The sequence below is a fragment of the Danio rerio genome, chromosome 7 (genome assembly GCF_049306965.1).
Source record: "Danio rerio strain Tuebingen ecotype United States chromosome 7, GRCz12tu, whole genome shotgun sequence".
Classification (NCBI taxonomy): domain Eukaryota; kingdom Metazoa; phylum Chordata; class Actinopteri; order Cypriniformes; family Danionidae; genus Danio; species Danio rerio.
The window spans coordinates 65346095-65366972 of record NC_133182.1 but is presented as its reverse complement, the minus strand read 5'-3'; the positions used below and the strand labels follow the sequence as shown (position 1 = coordinate 65366972).

Here is a 20878-nt window from a genome sequence, read left to right as displayed (position 1 = left end):
GACGCATTCACGTGCGTATGAACGGAAGTCTATGGGAGGAAAGGCCCAGTGTGACCACAGCTTTAGGTTGTGTGATGGGCTTTACTCTGCTTCAAACTACCATGATAATACATTATGAATACTTTAGCTCAGGGATGTAAAACTTAGTTCCTGGAGGGCCACACTAGTTTAGTTCCAACCCTGCTTCAACACACTTATGCCGAGTTCAGACTGCATGATTTTCAAAGTAGTCGTGTCACAGATGTTGTCACACTGCATGACTATCTGGGCTTGCGTTTCGTCGCTGCTTTGTTTACTCTGCAAGATGGATCGGCGACAGGGGCTTTCAGATTGCATGAGTTTACTATAGGAAGAATCGCTGACAACTTTGCCCAAACTACATCTCACAGCCAAAAACACGTAGTATGTCTTTTGTTATTAACTACATAATGAGAAAGAAGCCTTTAATGGGGTAGAACATGTACATGTTTGCTCACCTGGGTTTAAAGAGAATTAGCCATTTCTCCTCAACGTTGATAATAAACTAATTTCTTTCTGTATGAAACGTCAAACAGACACGGGTGCTCCTGAGTCCTGTCAAACCTCCACTAGTTTTTCCTCCATTTCGTGGGTCCAAATAAACCGAAAAAGAGCGCTTTTACCTTCTCCCCCAGGCCCAGCCTCCCGCTGGCCTGCAGCAGGTATACACACACGCACACACAAGTGAAAGCTGCTCTCTCATTGGCTGTAGGCGATGGCTGATGTTACTTTCAGTCCAAACTCAATTCACACAGCATGATTTGAATCGCCGACAGCTCCAGATATTTAGCACGCCAAATATCTCGCATGCATCGGCGACTCATCGGCGATTCTCTCAGATCGCGTCTTTGAAAGTTCATACTGTGTGATTGTCACTCACGTGCACGAGCAGCGATTTGCCTGTGATTTCAGGCATTTGTCGGCGATTTCTCAAAACCTGTCGGCGAGCCAAAATCGGGGCTAAAATCACGCAGTCTGAACTAGGCATTACCTGCAAGTTTCAAACAAGCTTGAAGGACTCAATTAGTTTCATCAGGTGTGTTAAATTAAAGTTTGAAATCCCTGCTTTAGCGTATCCATGAACATGATTTCAGCATCGCTGGTCCCAATTAGCAAAATATCCATCCTAAATAGTGTTTGAAAATAGAATTAGTATGTCACAAATCGTAGTATGTTGAAAAAAAAAAAGTATGCCAAAGGTTCCTGGATGGTTTACTATTTCTGGTGAAAAATTTAAGTGTAGAAGCGTTCATACTCTAACCACTGATTTTACCCACAATACATAACCTGTTGGACGTATTTGATTAGAACTACAAATGTGGGTGAAAAGTGTAAATAAACTACAAACATGGAGTATCTGTGAGCCCAATCGAACCATAGAGAGTCTTCAGGAAAGATGTTTGTATGACTGTTAATTAATCTCCAGCCCATTCAATGTATTTCATCTGCAACAATACTGAACTTGTTTAAAGACCCGTTTGGACATTAACATCTGAATGCAGAATTATTCAAAGCCCTGAGGAGATTTCTCTACATGAAAGACTGACAAATGGCAGATTAACCTGCTGCTGCTTCTCCAATAAGGTAGGTTATTAAATGTGACAGAAATGTGGATGATGTGTAATTTAACAGGGCTCATAACTAAGCAACATAACGATCTGTTAACAAGGAAGTAGTATATCCCAAAGCTTGCATATACCCCTGTTACACACTCAAAAGAATATACTTGTCCTTCAATTTGTTTTTGTTTTTTTTTTGTGTTTTTTTCTAAACAAATTGAAGGCAAAAGTAAGTAAACTAACTTCATCCAAGCCTTTAGGCATGAGTATAAATTACAAAACCACTGATACCACTGGAGCAAGGGTTGGGTAAACCCTAACAAACACTTTGCATGTCCAGTTTTAAATCACACATTGCGCATTCAAAATAAAGTAAAATCCTTACATTACTGTATATATCACTTTCCTTAAATATTAAAATCTTTATTTGATACAAAGTTTTTATAAGCTTTGATGACATTTAGCATTTGTCAAGAGTTCAATTGACTGTTAATAATAGTTTATAATGATATCACAGATAATTAATCCACTCAAGCAAGTGCTTTCAAGTTCCTGCATAATGGTTTCAACTGTATCAGCGGGACAGGAGGGCAGTGGCAGTTATTACACGGGTCTAAATATATAAAGGTGTTCAAGAGAGAGGCAGTGGAAACGTGATATTGCCTGTCTACAAGCAATGTTTCATGGAGGAACACTGCGGGACCGCTAGAGGTGCAATGCTTCCATGGGGACTGTAATAACGGGACAGGGCGTGGGAAGTTGTGTAAACAGGTGGTGAATGTACCGAGAGACCAGAGTGAGGCAACGGGGAGCGAAAAAGCAGGGCAGAAAACCGACGAGTGGCATAATTTGATATGAGGGGCAGAGGGAATGAGAGGGGCAGGCGAATAGACAGAGCAGATGTCAGAGAGCCACTGGAGTTTATAAGCTGGGGTCAACTTGGAGGATTATGAAGGATGCAGGGTTTCAGAGGACTGAACGCACTGTACAGTGTTTACAAAATAATAATGAATCTGCCAGTCAGGTGTTATTCATGTCTTTAAATGCAAGCATGTGTCTGATTTTACTGTTGCATTGCTTTAACTATCATGAGAATGTATGGTTGGCAGACCTTTGGAAAATAAACTAAAAATAATGAAATAAAATGTACTTCTAATGTTCTATTTCTTTCTCACTATTTTGATTTTAGTTCATTTCAGTAAAAAAAGCACAACATATTCTCAAACCATTACAATAATTAAAAAACTACCATAAATATATACAAGGCCAAGCCTCAAATGCACAAAGAGCAATGCAAAGCTGTTTAATGGCATGAAGAATAGAGACAAACTGCGCATGACAGCACACACCAATCTGCAAGATGTATTTACAAGATCGCTTGGTCTGGAAAACATCTGCCCTGTTCAAATTCTAAATTTCAACATCCTAAAGACTGGTTCTAAAAATCTAAACGCCTCTCTAATAGACATTTTGCAGATGACCAAATGCACTAATAAATAGATCATCCAGCTGTAAATACAAACATCGAATGGATGTCTCTGTGATGTACATGTACTATATACGGTTAAAAGATTACATTAATTCATTTATTTTTGTTTGGCTTTGTCCCTTTATTAATCTGGGGTCACCACAGTGGAATAAACCACCAACTTATCCAGATTATATGTTTTACATAACAGATGCCCTTCTAGCTGCAAACCATCACTGGGAAACACCCATACACTCACATTCACACTCATACACTTCGGATGGATGGATAATATGATATATAGACAGATGGATGGATGGATAATACGATATATAGACAGATGGATGGATGGATGGATGGATAGATAATACGATATATAGACAGATGGATGGATGGATGGATAATACGATATATAGACAGATGGATGAATGGATATTACAATTTATAGACAAATGGATGGATGGATGATAAGATAGATGAATGGATGGATTAATAGATAATATAATGGATGGATGGATGAATCGATAATATGATGGATGGATGGATGGATGGATAATACAATATACAGACAAGGATGGATGGATGGATGGATGGATAATACGACAGACAGATGGACAGACAGACAGACAGACAGACAGACAGACAGATAGATAGATAGATAGATAGATAGATAGATAGATAGATAGATAGATAGATAGATAGATAGATAGATAGACGGATGGACGAACGGACAGACAGATAGATCTTGCAGACATGTATTAAAAATGCAAGTACAGATGTTTGTTCTCCTGAAATAAATGTGAATTCAAAGTTCTATTAGTCATTCAAGTCTCAAAAAGACAATGTAAACAGTTCACATTATAATTATAACAACTTTTATTAAATAAATAGCAAGTGATGTTTAAAAATCAGCCTTAGATCAGTTCAGAAAACTGCTTGAAAAAAAAAAAAAGCTACAGTCAGAAGAAAGCCATACAGAAGTGCTGCTGATCTAGACAAAATAATATGACTAAGTTACCTTATTTAAAACGTAACCTTCAATAAGTCAAAATTTGCATAAAAAAGTTAAAATACGAGTTACATTATCACACATGCAGAGATGTGTGGAGTGTTCTTGATAGAAACAGACAAAACGACAACATTCATTTGGTGTGTGACTTCAATCATTATTAATTTCTATTTAATTAAATCAATAACATTTTTGGGGATCTCGAGGCTCACATAAAACAACCATTATGCAAATAGGAAAAGTAAAAGACACATCTCCGAGCCGCTTCTGTCATCCATGAATATTAAGTCAAAGGCATAGACTGAGTATCTCAATCGCAATAGATGCCATTCATTATGATTTCAAAATCTGAACATTGCCAAAGATCCTGAACATTGCCAAAGATCCTTGGAAATCTTTATTTGTATATCTTTACAGCTGCAGAGTTACTGAAGTTTGTCCTGCGCGCTTGCAGTTTTTTTAGTTACTTCTTTGGTTTGGTGCGTTAATCTGATCGTTACTATTATTCAAAAGAAGGAAATGATTTGCACTCAATTGCTTCATACTGTTTTTAATTTTACTTTTTCTTACATTTTACGGGTGATAACAGACAAACAGACGTTCCGGCACAAAGCCTTCCTCAGTGTACAGTATATCTTTACAGCTTACATTACAATGGTTTCTAGCACAATTTTTACCATTAAAATATCCTACAATAAGAAGCTCTTTATAATATAAATCATGTTTTTAAGTGTATACAGTAAGTGTTTAGCCAAGTAGCATGAAGTGCAGCATGGTCATTGTGTGCGTTCAATTGTTTTCAATGTTAGTAATTTTGTTCTTGTTATTTTTGTTTAGAGTTTGTTTAGAGTTTGTTTAAAGTTTAGACTTTTTAGCTAATTTTATTTTCTTGTAGGTTTTGGTGTTCCATCTGCTCGTTCTAATAGCTTTTTACTTTTTTGAAGTAATAAAAGTATTTTTAAAGTAATAACAATAAAGTTATTTTAAAAAGTTATTGTTAATATTTAACAATACGAGTGTCACATACAGTATTATCTCAGTTTTGCAGAGATAATGTGTCATCAACACATTTAACATTGACAAGCGTGAACATATCTAAAAGGACAATATTACACAGCATATAGATCATTTATTATTCTCTCCCATATCTAGTTGCCTGTAGTTCAAACTATGAGCAAAACAACCAAATGCCTTTTAATTCACTCCACTGTAAATGAATGCATTTACAACTGATCTATTTGCAAATTTACTGAATTGTGAGAGGCAGTATCAAATAAGATTTTGAATTTGAGCCCCCAGCAGCAAATACTCATAGTTCAGATGGAAGTGGCGAAGAGAAAGATCTGCAGCAATGGCATCACCTTCAAGGTTGAGAGGTCAGCAAGAACAGCCTGTGAACAAACAAAAAATAAATGTAAAAACTGTATTAAAAATAAATAATAATATAAACCCTGAACCGTATAAGCAAAAATAAATCACACTCTGTTATAATAGTTGGGTTAAAAATACCCCAACATATAACCCAACTATAGGTTATTATAGCACCTTCTCGACTATGGGTTATTTTAACCCAATGCATTAAGTTATATAATTTAACCCAATAATTAGGGCATTGGGTTATTTTAACTAAATGTTATTTTATTTTCATTCTGGTATTACTATTGCTGCTAATACTGGGACTACTATACATTTTATAATTATGATGTGTAAATAAATAAGTTTCCAAAAATATAGAAAATGCTTTATTTTTATTTCATTAAAGTTCCAAACACTTTTGTTAAAATAAATCAAGACTCAAACAATGAAGAAACAGAACAAAGTGCAGACGGTTATAATCTGCAAGCAGAAAATCATGTGTTAATGGAGCAGAATATGGAGCTGTTTGTGCTATAAGACTTCACTCAGTGTCCACAATGTGCAATAGATTTTAACCACATCCAAAGCTTCTAAAAGATGTTCTTAGATGGTGAAATCGAAATAAAAACCACGACACGGAGAGGTAGTTTGATGAAAAATAAACAACAATATTATTGCGTTAAATTCAGTCATTCATTTTCTTTTCATCTTAGTCCCTTTATTAATCAGAGATCGCCACGGTGGAAAGAACCCCCAACTTATCCAGCACATGTTCTACACAGCGCACACCCGTCACTGGGAAACATCCATACACACTTACAAACATACACTAAGGACAATTTAGCCTACCCAATTCTCCTGTACCATGTGTCTTAGGACTCGTGGGGGAAACCGGACCACCCGGAAGAAACCCACACAAACACGGAGAAAACATGCAAACTCCACACAAAAACACCAACTGATCCAGTCGAGGCTCGAACCAGCAACCTTCTTGCTGTGAGGCAAACGTGCTGGATAAAATGGCGATTCATTCTGCTGTGGTGACACCGGATTAATAAAGGGACTAAGCCGAAAAGAAAATGAATGAATAAACGAATGGTTGAGTTATTACATAAATAACCACATAAAAGTTAAAAATAATAATTAAACAAAAACACCAAATATTTAACTCAACTGGTTAAATTATTAATAAATAACCTAATAAAGGTTAAAAATACCCCATCAAAGCACCAAATATATTTAACTCAACCACTGGGTTAAATAAAAAACTCAAAGTTTGTTAAAGTGCAAAATGAATACACAATAGAAATAGAATGACAACTAACTTCTTACAACTTATTTCAGAAAAAAAAAAGGTTTTAATATTGGACTAAAATCCAATACCTATTTTAAATACTGCCTTTTGATTAATACTCTGTGAAAGGATTAAGCAAACCCAAACATGAAATTTCAGTAATTAATTACTCATCCTCAAGGCTTTATTTTGCAAAAACAACCACCTGGATATACTTTCTACTTCTTCTTATCAATTGGCTACTTTCCACAAAATGTAGAAATTACATATACAACATTGTTCTGAGCCATAATAGTGTATTAATTGTTGAATTAAAATCAGAAGCGAAAATGGCTGAATGGAGCATACACTAACCTTCAAATTATTCAATCACAAGATGGCACAAAACAACCAAAAACAGCAATGTAACAGACAAGCATCTGTATAAATGTAAATATATTAACTGACGGATGGTCGGATTATTCCCAGATGATGACTTAGGATGAGTCCCGGATGAGCCTGTGTTATTAGTTTAGTGGTTGTTATCTTGGAACAACATATCTTGGAATGTTGTGATTGACTAATCAGAATTAAGTATTCCATACAGCCGTGTATCAGACCAACATACTCATTGAATCTAGTCCAGACCATGGTTCTGCAACTTCCATGATTAACACAACATAATCTTTCACAGTCAGTCAATGAATACATAGCCCACATGACGGATTCTCAACAAAGCCCTCAGTGGGAAGATAATCTGCAAAACAGATCCCCACAACCATCTAAAATCTGTAATGCCAAGACCAACTAAAAGCTCCCGATAAGTTCTCTAAACTGTGCAGCTCCACTTTCTTCATTAACTTGTCCAGAGGAGAAATGGTCCCCTGACTGAGCTTGGTTTCTCCCAAGGATGGAGATTGGAGTCCTAGTCACAGTCACCTTTGGCTTGCTTTGTTGGTAGAGCTTGACTCTGATTCTATAGTTACATTGTGTACTGAGATGTATGGAAGTTGCTATTTTCTAGGTTGATATACACTCACCAGCCACTTTATTAGGTACACCTTTCTAGTACGGGGTTGGACCCCCTTTTGCCTTCAGAACTGCCTTAATCCTTCGTGGTATATATTCAACAAAGTACTGGAAATATTCCTCAGAGATTTTGCTCCATATTGACATGATAGCATCACGCAGTTGCTGCAGATTTGTCGGCTGCACATCCATGATGCCAATCTCCCGTTCCATCACATCCCAAAGCCGCTCTATTGGATTGAGTTCTGGTGACTGTGAAGGTCATTTGAGTACAGTGAACTTATTTTCATTTTCAAGAAACCACCCTGAGATAATTCACGCTTTATGACATGGCGCGTTCTCCTGCTGCCATCAGAAGATGGGTATACTGTGGTCTTAAAGGAATGGACATGGTCAGCAACAATACTCGGGTAGGCCGTGGCATTTATAGGCCTAAAGTAAGCCAAAAAAAAATCCCCCACACCATTACACCACCACTACCAGCCTGAACCGTGGATTCAAGGCAGGATGGATCCATGTTTTTATGTTGCTGACGCCAAATTCTGATCCTACCATCCAAATGTTCCAGAAGAAATTGAGAATCATCAGCCCAGGCAAAGTTTTTCCAATTTTCTTTTGTTCAGTTTCGGTGAGCCTGTGTGATTTGTAGCCTCAGTTTCCAGTTTTTAGCTGACAGGAGTGGCACCCATTGTGGTCCTCTGCTGCTGTAGCCCATCCGCCTCAAGGTTGGATGTGTTGTGTGTTCAGAGATGCTCTGCTGCAGTCCACAGTTGTAACGAGTGGTTATTTGAGCTGGAACCAGTCTGGCCATTCTCCTCTGACCTCTGGCATCAACAAGGCATTTGCACCCCCAGAACGCTCACTGGATATTTTCCCTTTTTCAGACCATTCTCTGTAAACCCTAGAGATGGTTGTGCCTAAAAATCCCAGTAGATCAGCATTTTCTGAAATACTCAGACCAGCCCATTTAGCATCAACAACCATGTCACGTTCAAAGTCCATTATATTACCTTTCTTCCCCATTCTGATGCTCGCTTTGAATTGCAGCAGCCTACATGCCTAAATGCATTGAGTTGCTGCCATATGATTGGCTAATTAGTAATGTGCGTTGGGCAGGTGTACCTATTAAAGCGGCCGGTGAGTGTAACTAGGAGCAATACTCTCATTCTGACATAATAATTAAGGAACTTTGCTGCCCTACCATGACTAATATCATGCAGCAACTGAATATAGTCCTTAACTAGGTAATGTCATATCAGGGGCAAGCAGAGTTATTTTATTAATAAACTAGAATGAGAGTATAGTCATTTCCTAGCCATATGAGCCTAAAAAAATAGCAACTTTATGTCAGTCTTACACCATCAGTTGTAACTACAGAAGAGTCCAGCTTTAAATAGGAAAATAACCAAAACTCTTTATTTTAAAATTTCTGAGTAAGATGATATTGGTCTAATCTGATAATCAATGCTAAGCTAAGCTAAAAGTGCTCCCACCATACCCAGAGATCAGATGAATAGATTTAAAATCGTAAAACCTAAATATTTAACTCTTGGGGAACCTGCACTGATGCGCCTCAAGAGCTTTGAAGGTGCTAAGAGTGCATACGCCTTGCAGGAGCCGTTTGGGTGGGACCTTCACAAGGAATTAAGCGTTCTCAAGCTTCAGTGGTTATGGAGTTGGAAGCAAATAAATTTAGAGGCCCCTATCAGGTTAGCACATCTCATCTAAGGTTTCATGACCAAGCCTGGGGGCTAAAAATACAACGTGTTATGATACTTTCCCCGGTAGGGGCCAGGTGGTGCATAAGCAAGCAGATACTGTCCGGCAGCATCTTCGCAGCGTCTTGGGGCCCGGGCTCGTGCGTCACTGCGGGTTACAGCCAGATTTAATGAAAGCAGCTCAGATGCACTTTTACTACAGCTGTCAATCACGAAGTTGGATGTGAAAGCATCCTTTTAATTGACATCAAGTAAAGTGACTAGTACTGTCTGGGGTGTTCATTATTTAATCATGTATTAATTTAAAGTAGCACAGCCTGTTGAAGAGAGTTGGATTGACGGGCAATCTGACCAGTGTTAATGCAATTTGGCAGACAAACAAACCATACAGTGGAGTTAGTAAATCAGAATCAGTGGGCTTGCAAAGCAGACGGCAGGTACCCAGAAAGCCTGAGGAATACACAAAATTTCACGTCCACTCTTGTCATACTGACCACATTCCTCAATGTGGAAGTGTGCTTATTTTTGCGATTGTTTTAGAGCTTTCGGTTTTCAGTTGCCTATGGGAGAACTGACTAGGAATAATAAAATGACAGAAACAGGTCAAACTACTTGATCAACAAACAAATGTTTGCATGATTATACAGACAAAGCAGAATCATACAATAAGAAAATGAAGGGAAGTGAATGAGACCGGAAGACTCGAGCCAAAAAGATTGGAATGGCTGCGCCCACTCGTAAGCAAAGAATGAGGTCAATAAATCACCTTCATTTAGAACTTCACTCAAACCAAAGGCCCTCTCTTCCTGCCTCAGTTAAATGGTTTAAGATGGTTTGGATCTTTTAATCATGATAACTGACCTCTGACTAATTTGGTTCTTCAAACTAGTTTGCGAATCAGATAAAAACATCTGGGTTTGCACGTGATATGCAGTATCTTTCCACATACAGTGGGATACAGAAAGTATTCAGACTCCCTAATTTTTTTTTCACTCTTTGTTATATTATAACCATTTGCTAAAATCATTTGAAAGGTTATTTTTCCCAAATAATGTACAAACAGCACCCCATATTGACAGAATTGTTGATATTTTTGCTGATTTATTAAAAATTTAAAAACTGAAATATCACGTGATCTTAAGTATTCAAACCTTTTGCTGTGACACTCATATGTTTAACTCCATTTCTCTGATCATCCTTGAGATGGTTTTACACCTTCATTTGAGTTTATCTGTGTTTGATTATACTGATTAGAAAAGCTACTCGCCTGTCTCTCTATATAAGACCTTACAGCTCACAATGCATGTCAGAGCAAATGAGAATCATGAGGTCAAAGGAACTGCCAGAAACAGAGACAGAACTCTGGAAAGGCACAGATCTGGCAAGTTTACACCAAAAAAAAAGGTTCCTAAGAGCACAGTAGCCTCTATAATGCTTTTAAGTTTGGGATGATCAGAACCTGTAAAGGAGGTAAGAAGAACCCAAAGATCACTGTGGCTGCGCTCCAGAGATGCAGTTGGGAGATGGGAGAAAGTTGTAATAAGTCAACCATCACTGCAGCCCTCCACCAGGCTTTATGGCAGAGTGGCCCAGTATAAGTCTTTCGTCAGTGCAAGACACATGAAAGCCCACCTGAAGGACTCCAAGATGGTGAGAAATAAGATTCTTTGGTCTGATGAGACTAAGACAGAACTCTTTGTTCTTAATTCTAAGCGGTATATGTGCAGAAAACCAGGCATTGCTCATCACCTGTCCATTACAGTCCCAACAGTGAAGCATGATGGTGGCAGCATCATGATGTGGGGGTGTATTTCAGCTGCAGGGACAGGACAACTGGTTGCAATAGAGGAAAAGATAAATGCGGCCATGTACGTGGATATCCTGGATAAAAACCTTAGGTGAGGATAAAGAACGAGCCTCCTGTGATATGCCTTTACTTTTGCTTTCTCTTTCGTGGAGTAAGGAAACAGTGTTGTACACTCCACTGAAGACATCCATTAGCCTACATAATTATTTTCATTTGTTAAGCACAAAGATTTGCTTCAAAAATATTTCTAAATTCACTTGTAAATTCCAGCAAACAAATAAATGAACAAAAATAACGAAGTGTGGTCAAAAAACTGAGTTATTTCCAAACACACATGCTGTGCCCCATATGGTCCAAAACCTGACAGGTGAACAAATCTAAGCTTGGTTTTAATAAAACAAATATAAATATGCATATAATGAATACTACTACTAATAATAATAACATTATACAAAAGCATGATGTCATGAATTAACTGAAAAAAGCCCCCCAAGATGAAAAAGGCATGAAGTGGTTTTTATATTTATGTAGAAAATAATATATATATATATATATATATATATATATATATATATATATATATATATATATATATATATATATATATATATATATCCTTTCATCCTTTTAATTCTTTTTTATTTGTAAAGATATTTGCGTATTGCTGTACATCCTGTGTGTATTAAGTAATGTGTAAGCGAGGCCCACAACTAACGTGCTCTGCGCTGGACTTTAGACCTGCTTTCAGTCGGTTTATTGAGCAGTCTATTTTAGTTCCTCAAAATAGCAACGTGCCAACAATGCACCTTAACACACCTCTTTTCTACACCAGCACACCCATGAGTCCACAAAGTAAGCAAATATCAGCAGTTGGTACATCCTATTAGTATTGGGGATGTACAGATCCGATCATGTGATCTTAAATCGGGTTTCAGACTCAATCGGAAGTTACCTCTTGATCAGGACTCGAATATATCATTGTTTTTGAACATATCTATAGTTATGCGGTCGTTAAAGTTAGACCTCTTTCTTGACTTCACACAGAAACAGTAAAGGATGTGGCATGACATCAGTTTGTTGCGGAGACGCTACTGCTTAAATGCCGACAAAGTAACACAGAAGCAGCTTGAAGCAGAAAGTGCAAGTATGTCTGCAACAACATTGCCAAAACAAACTGTAAGATAAGTAAACTTGGGATTGCCTGCCGGGTATTTTAAGTTGAGATGCTGTTTGTTTTCATATTAGACTTTTTATATATATATATATATATTTACTGTTGCACTAAAGTTCAAAAGTGAAGAAATTATGTTATTTAATACGTGAGTGTTCAAGCTACCTCACAAAAGTGCTCTGTTTGTTAATAGAGTTGTTGAATGTTAAAATAAAGTGAATTAAATAAAAAATAAGGAACATCTTGGAAGTATCAAAATGGGTTTCAGTATCGGTAGGTACTCTAAATCAAATGATTTAGACTCGAGGGCAAAGAAAACATGATTGGGACATCCTTAATTAGTATCACCTTTGCTTGAGCGACACAACATAATCCTGGTACATAGGCCTGCTTCCGAGTAGGTCTGAGCTTACAGACCTGTTGCAATGACAACAAAAACAAAACTATCCAGAATTGTGTCAAACCATCAGTAATCAAATCCAGCTAACTGAGTATTCAACAGAAAGAACAGACCACACACAGTTTGTTTCTTTATCTTACTAAAATGACAATATTTTGTTATTGTGAGTGTTCACAAATAACAGTTGTCCCCATTGCGGTTTTGAATGCCTGACTCTTATCTCCATGACTGATTTATTAAAGCTTTTCAATTGCAAAGCTATTTTACTGATAACATTGAAAATGTGCTCATGTTTTCATGTTTGTGCAAGTCTGTTTGCACTAAATGTGGCCACGTTGGTATGCGAGAAGCGCTTTCTTGAGGAAACGCTGAACGCTACTTTTACATAAATAACATTTTGGAGGGAAAATATTTTAGTCAGGATTTAGTGTAGACTTTGTGTCCTACTGTTTGTTTGCTTATTTGGTTGCTTATCGTCTTTGTTGTTGTTGTCGTTCTTGTGGTCTATTGCAGTATTTTTTTCGGCTTAGTCCCTTTATTAATCAGCGGTCACCATTAGGGAATGAACCGCCGACTTATCCAGCATATTTTGTTCCCAGCAGATGCTCCTCCAGCTGCAACCCAACACTGGGAAACACTCATACACTCTTGCATTCACACACATACACTACAGACAATTTAGCTTATTCAATTCACCAATAGTGCATGCATTTGGACTGTGGGGGAGCACCCAGAGGAAACCCACACCAACACAAGGAGAACATGCAAACTCCACACAGAAACACAAACTGGCCCAGTCGAGGTTTGAATCAGTGACCTTCTTGCTGTGAGGCAAGTGCTACCCACTGCTTCACTGTGGCACCCTATAGACATTTAAAATAAAATAAATGATTTATGATATGGTTCTTAGGTCAAGACCTGCCTGGAACTGCTTTTAGATCTGCACTTCATGAAAAAAATCATAGCACACATTAGAAGGTTTATCAAGTAATCAGAATCATTCCCCTGCCTTGCAGTAAAGTATCAAATAATTTAGACTTCTCTCTCTTTCTTTTCTGTAAGCACTTCCAATGTAACTCATAGGGCACTTTTTTTGAAGAGTGTAATATATTTATAGCTTTTATTATTAAATGTGTGTAATATGTACATAATGAAAGTATAATCTAAGTTACTTTTGAAAAAGCAGCTTCTGCTGATGTGCAAACAACTTGCAGCCTCACTTGAAATTCCTGATTGCATGGATTCCAGAGGAAATGTTTAGGGAATATCGTGTTACATTGTCATGGCAGAGCAACATGGTGTCTCAGTGGCTAGCACTGTTGCCTCACAGCAAGAAGGATGCTGGTTTGAGTCCCGACAGGGTCAGTTGGCATTTCTTTGTGGAGTTTGCATGTTCTTCCCATGTTGGCGTGGGTTTCGTCTGGGTGCTCCGGTTTCCCCCACAGTCCAAACACATGCACTATAGGTGAATTAAATAAACTAAATTGGCTGTATGAGTGCGAGTGTGTGAATGAGTGTGTATGGGTGTTTCCCAGTTCTGGGTTGCAGCTGAAAGGTCATCCGCTGTGTAAAACATATGCTGGATAAGTTGGCAGTTCATTCCGCTGTGGCGACCCCAGATGAATAAAGGAACTAAGCTGAAGGAAAATAAATGAATGAATTGTCATAGCAACAGTGGTGATTTCCTTATTATTTACTCCCCTTCAAGTGGTTCCAAAGCTTTATGAGTTTCTTTCTTCTGTTGATCACAAAAGAAGATGTTATGGAGAAAGCTGAAAATCTGTAACCATTGACTTAAATAGAAGAAAAAACAAATATGGTTACCATTTTGCAACATTCTTCAAAATATCTTCTTTTGTGTTAACAGAGGAAAAAAACCTCAAATAGTTATGGACAAAGTAAATTACAGAATTGTCATTTTTGGATAAACTATCCCTTTAACATGGACTAACTATAAAACGACTTGATTAAGGTTAGTTTTGACAATTAATATGATAATTAATTTTGATAATTAATATGCACTGTGAACGAACATGAGCAAATAACAAAGTCTAATAAATGCTGTCATAGTCTATATATATATATATATATATATATATATATATATATATATATATATATATATATATATATATATATATATATATACTAGGTATATTAGGTTAACTAGGCAAGTTAGGGTAAATAGGCAAGTTATTGTATAATGATGGTTTGTTCTTTAAAACTAAAAAATATTATCAGACATACTGTGAAGGTTTCTTTGCTCTGTTAAACATCATTTGGGAAATATTTAAAAAAAAAAAAAGAATATCTAAGGGAGGCCAATAATTCTGACTTCAACTGTATTTGAATATATATATATATACGTATATACGTATACGTATATAAGTACTATACTATATACTATATATAAGTCAGTACTGAAGCCAAATCTGGAACCTATCTAACAAAACAACCTATGATTACGCTCGAAAAACTAGCACACCCAAATGTATAATAATGTAATAAGTTTTTTTTTGCAATATTTTGCTTGATTTTACGTGTATTATCTTTCAATTTCTAAATATGTTTGTTAACTAAAAAAAATTATTGTAATAAATATATTTGTTTAATAAATCTGTTTTCTTTAAATTTTACCAAAATACATTGCCAAATTCACAAAAAAAAATTGGAGAAAAATATTCATTTTCAAAATGGGCTGTACTGAATTACGCTGAGCACTATATATATGTGTGTGTGTGTGTGTGTGTGTGTGTGTGTGTGTGTGTGTATGCATACAGTTGGAATAACATATTCCTCATTGTTATTTTTTCTCTTAATTAATGCATTATCTAATATTATCAACTTCTAATATACACTATCATTTTGTGGGAGTTAAAACACTGTTTTAACATTTACCAAGTGACCTCAATCATTTCCACAATAAGTGCCCACCTATGACCTAGATATTTGCATTTATAAACAAAAGAATCCTGGAAACAATTTTCCACTACAAATGCATTGTTAAATCAAATTAATCATGTATCACACATGTAATATGTCTTCAAGTAATGACCTTTAAACGGTTATGCACACACATACACACACTCAAGCACACAAACAGTGTCGACAGGCAACTGTCATGCTAAGGTTCCCATCACATTTGACATCACATAGTCTAAACACTTTAAAAGTAGGGTGTGGGGGACTTGGTCCACATTTAAAAGTGGTTATCCCAGCAATTCTAAAACATGTGCCTTGGGTGGACTGGGTTACTAGTGTTGGCTGGCAGGGAAGACGCTATTTATGTATCCCTAAACACTCGCAAACACACACACACACACACACACACACACACTCTTGCAAGTAGAGACCTCAGCTGATGCCAGTGATGTCACTTCCATTAGGTTTTCGGCTCTGAAGGCAAAGACAGCAGTGGCCAGGACTAAAAAAAAGAGGGAAAGACATCCAAGAAACTGGGTATATGCATAAGACTGACTGGCCATTATTATTTAAGATAAACTAAGATCAAATGAGACAAGCATAAAAGGTCACGTTTTCAAAATGAAGGTAAATTAAAAAGAGATTCAAGTGTGTTGAGAACAGCGATTAAAGGGATTGCTCACCTAAAAGTGAAAATTTATTCACCATTTACTGTTCATCAAGTGGTCCCAAACCTTTATGGTTTTTTTTCTCTGTTAAAAACAAAAGAAGATTTTTTGAAGAAAGTAAAACCTATAACTATTGACTTCCATAGTATTTGTTTTCCCTACTATGGAAGTCGATGGTTACAGGTTTCTAGCGTTCTTCAAAATATCTTCTTTTGTGCTCAACAGAAGAAAGAAACTTATAAAGGTTTGAAACAAGAGAAGGGAGAGTAAATGATAACATAATTTTCATTTTTGGTTGAACTATCCCTTTAAACTATGTATCCATTGAGAAACAAACAGTGGTTATACTGTAACTAAAACAGAGAAATGGCTGCAAATTATATGTTTCATGTTCACAATAGCTAACAAAAGGTCACATATTATGGAAATGTCAACCTACCGGCTACAATCTCCAAGGAATTGTATCCTAAGATACGATCCCATAACAACAGGAGCTGGTCAGTGGACAGGTATCCTGAGAAGGCTCTGACTATCCATTTGAAAGCAATACGTAACCTAACACACAGAAAGAAACAGACATGGTGAGAAACACTCACCAAAACATACACAAATTAGATGTAAACCCTTAATAATAAATAATTATTACTTGCTGCTAATTACTCGTGTAGAACTGTATGTGCATAGTTCAGCCGCTAGATGACGCTGCAGTGCTATAATATCATAACCATTCTTAAAGGGATAGTTCACCCAAAAATGAAAATTCTGTCATCATTTACTCAGCCTTTACGTGTTTTAAACCTGTATGAGTTTCTTTCTTCTGTTGAACATGAAAGAATATATTTTAAAGAAAGCTGTAACAATTTACTTCCATAGTAGGGAAAAACAAAAACTTTGGAAGTCAATGGTTAAAGCTTTCTTCAAAATATCTTTGTGTTCAACATAAGAAACTCATAAAGATTTGAAATAACTTGAGGGTGACAGGGTTTTATCAAGTCAAATTTAAGACTTTTAAGACCATAATGAATGAAATTTCAGATTTATACAAGGCTAAACGCTAATTATTATTATATTTTTTTTAAAGTAAAACCCTTAAAAAAACATTCAAAACAAATGTTATTGTAAAGAAGATAATTAAACCTTATTAATAAGTATATATAGTTAATAAATAAATGTTTCTTAAAACTTCTATTGAAATATATTGTTAGTGATTGGTTAGGTGCTGGTCAAATGTGGTATAGCTTTACGTGAACATATAGGAAATTTAAGAACAATTTAAAATGATTTACAGGTTCAAAAAAACCTTGAAGTACTTATTTTGAGATTTTATCAGATTTGTGTGTGTTGAGCAACATTTAAGACAATGTTAGCACCTGTTAGCTTTAATTGTGGGGGAAACTGGATAATTTGGAGCTTTTGTCAGCTTATTTCATCTTCTGGTTTTAAAATAATTTTTGGGGCGAGATCAAAATCGGTGGTGTATCGTGAATCTGCTAGTGGAGTGATGACGTGAAGACCCTGCTTCTTAATTATTCATTAGAGCATGTGCTTTCCGAAGGCAAAGCAGACCTGCCAAGCTGTGAGAACCAATGGCTGCGTTTCCACTATCGCGCCTAAAGACAGCAAGCCAAGGCCAGTCGTGTTTTCACTGCCACTTCTAGGGCCTGATCGGGCCAAAGCAGGGTTTTCTTGGGGCCAGCGGCTGGCCTTTTTTGGCCCGCCGAATACCTTGGGCCAAAAAAGGCCAGCTGGGGCTTCGGGGCAGAGTAAAAGGAGAGGCGGACTTAGTCTGAGTCTGGTAAAGATGGCATGCCGTCATTACACTAGTATCCCGATCGCACACGAGTACATGCTGCAAACAAATAAATAAATAAGGGAAAGAATAACTATAGCCTTATAGGCTTGGAGTCATTTTGCCAATGATCGTCCTTATGTTTTCCTTTTAAATGTAAGGTTGTTGCATAAAATAATAAAGTTATAATTTATAAGTGACTTTTCTTTGCTGCGTCCTCCTTGATGTTTCAAAAACGCATAATAATCTTTACACCATATTAAAGTCACAGCAGACAGTAAAGGTTGTCGAGAGTTTTGTCAAGTTTAAAAGGTGTGTTTATGCGTCATGCATGCGCGTTTAGATGGCTGTGTGTGAATGTGAGACCGGGCAAAAGAGCGCTCGCTTCACAGCTCTGTTGATGCCAGGACCGGCTTTTTCTGTTTTTTTATTTATTTTTTATTTATAAATTATGAATACAACAGAAAGGCATTAAACTTTACAAATTACATGTCCACTTTTGTAGACTCATATCTTGATATATTGAAATAGTTGTAAGAATTACAAAAGCGGATATAATAAAATCACATTAAATAAGTAAACCAATATAAAAAAAAACAAAAGCTAGCTATAACAACGTAGGTATATACAATACATAAACCAAACCGTTTTAAAGCTATAAGCTATTAAACTTTCATTTTACAAAGCCTTTACAAAAAAAGGTTTTAGAAATTTTCTAAAAACAATAAACACAGGAGAACGTTTGAAATATTATTTATAAAGTATTTGGATATGGTGATATTAATCAAATGGTGCAAACAGAGCATTTTTTGGGTGAATGAAAGCAGAAACTAGGCGACCTTTTTTCTGTCAGTCCTGGCAGTGCCACTTTACAAACTCATTGGGGAAAACAGAAAATACAAAATGTATTCTGTGTCCTCAAACAAGTGTTTATGTTTTTAAATGATGTGGTAAAATAAAAAAAATGAAATTTTAAATACATGAATAGCTTTATTAATGGATAGCTGCTGAGCTCAACGAAATATAGGCTATATTTTATTCCTTGCTTTTATGTGCTGAAATACTTAACACATTCCCTTACTTAAGATCACCCAATAACATACAACATCCTTAAATATAGGGCAAAAATATATTAAATGTCATATAGCCTAGCGAAAAATTTATGTTTTATGTCTCTCCGGAGCATTTGGGCTAAATGTTTGAAGACGTCTATCAAAATGAGGATGTTATAAAATACATTTCATATCGAGTTATTGTCGAAGAATTTCTGTGGTTTTATGCTGCTAATGACTGGGTGTGACCGTGTCCACAGACTCTGCATACGGCCCACAGTATTTAGCTGTTCATGAAGGGTCCTATGTGCTTGTTTCCATGACCCATGGGTTTGTTGCATGTTTTTCTTCGCGATGCTGTCCGGGCCGATACAGCAAAGCTAGTAGTGTAATATAATAATTATATATGTTTTTATATTAGACACACATCTGATGTTTCTATTTGCACAATTTTTCCATGCCCACAACTTAAAGCATTGTGTTAAATTAGGCTTTGCAGTCTCCGTGTTTAGTCCTTTTCTTCCACTGTATCTGTTCAGCCGAGTTAACCGAACCATCTCCATGACGTCAGACACAAAATGGCGGCGCCCTAGGTCTAAAATCAACAGTAAAACATGCCGTTTTCTTCTAAATGGTTACATTAATCAAGTTTGCTTGATATATTAAACTATAAAATCATGGGTCTCCTTAGTTTATGTCTCATTTTGTGAACCAACTGACAACTACTTTCACCCATGCTCTGCTGGCCACGCCCACTCCTGCTTCTGCTCGCAGTGCTCCATGCTCATTTTGATGTATTTTTTTTTTATCTGAGGCAGACCAAAAGAGGGGAATTGCATGGCCCTTTAAGACATACAACACAATATTTCCTGTGAATTTAAGACCTTTTAAGGCCAAAAAAGTTTTTTTCAAGACCCTGCAGTAAATTGTCAGTTTTGGGGAAACGATCTCTTTAAAAGTATAGTTTGAGTGTCTTTTTGTTTAACAAAAAGTAAGTTATTTTGAAAAATGTTGGAAAGCTGAACATTGTATTTGTTTTTGCTGCAATGGTGTTCAATGGTTACTGGTTTCTAACATTTTTCAAAATATCTTCTTTAGTGCTCAACAGAAAAAGAACACAAAGGTTTGTAACCACTTGAGAGTGAGTAAATGGTGAGCCAATTTTTCATTTTTTGGTGAATTATCTCTTTAACATCAGCTGTAATTTAAGATAACAAAAGTTTTGAATGAAAGAATATTTAAGCATACAAAAAGGATAAATTATGATTCAAGTATCAACAAGAATTTAACATATTTAGGAGTTGCTTAGAAGTTAGAGGCATTTAGCTGGAATCTCAAGTAACATAAGTGTTGTATGATTATAGCCAATAAACAATCCGATAAAGCACATTCAACCTTTAGCTTGCATGTTTTTGCCCAATTTCTTTGGACAAATTGCCTGGAGGGCTGGTGTCTGAGTTTAGCTCCAACCCTAATCAAATACACCTGAATCAGCTAATCAAGCTCTTATTAGATTCACTAGAAACTTCATGCAGGTGTGTTGAAGCAAGTTGGAGCTAAACTTATTAGAACACTGGCTCTTTTGGGACCAAGTTTGGACACCCCTGATTTAGGGCAAAGACTATTAGAGACTATTAAG

At 36.5% G+C, this 20878-nt stretch overlaps 2 protein-coding genes across 3 annotated transcripts in view; both read right to left on the bottom strand.

Moving 5' to 3' along the window:
• Positions 1 to 20878, bottom strand: part of stim2b (stromal interaction molecule 2b) — an 860843-nt gene that overhangs the window by 122302 nt on the left and 717663 nt on the right. The window lies entirely within an intron of this gene.
• Positions 5164 to 20878, bottom strand: part of tbc1d19 (TBC1 domain family, member 19) — a 64199-nt gene continuing 48484 nt past the window's right edge. The window contains 3 exon segments of the mRNA NM_200491.1: positions 5164 to 5445; positions 16162 to 16232; positions 16838 to 16953. Of these exon segments, the coding sequence (NP_956785.1) occupies positions 5371 to 5445; positions 16162 to 16232; positions 16838 to 16953 (262 nt within the window). The 3' untranslated portion in view covers positions 5164 to 5370.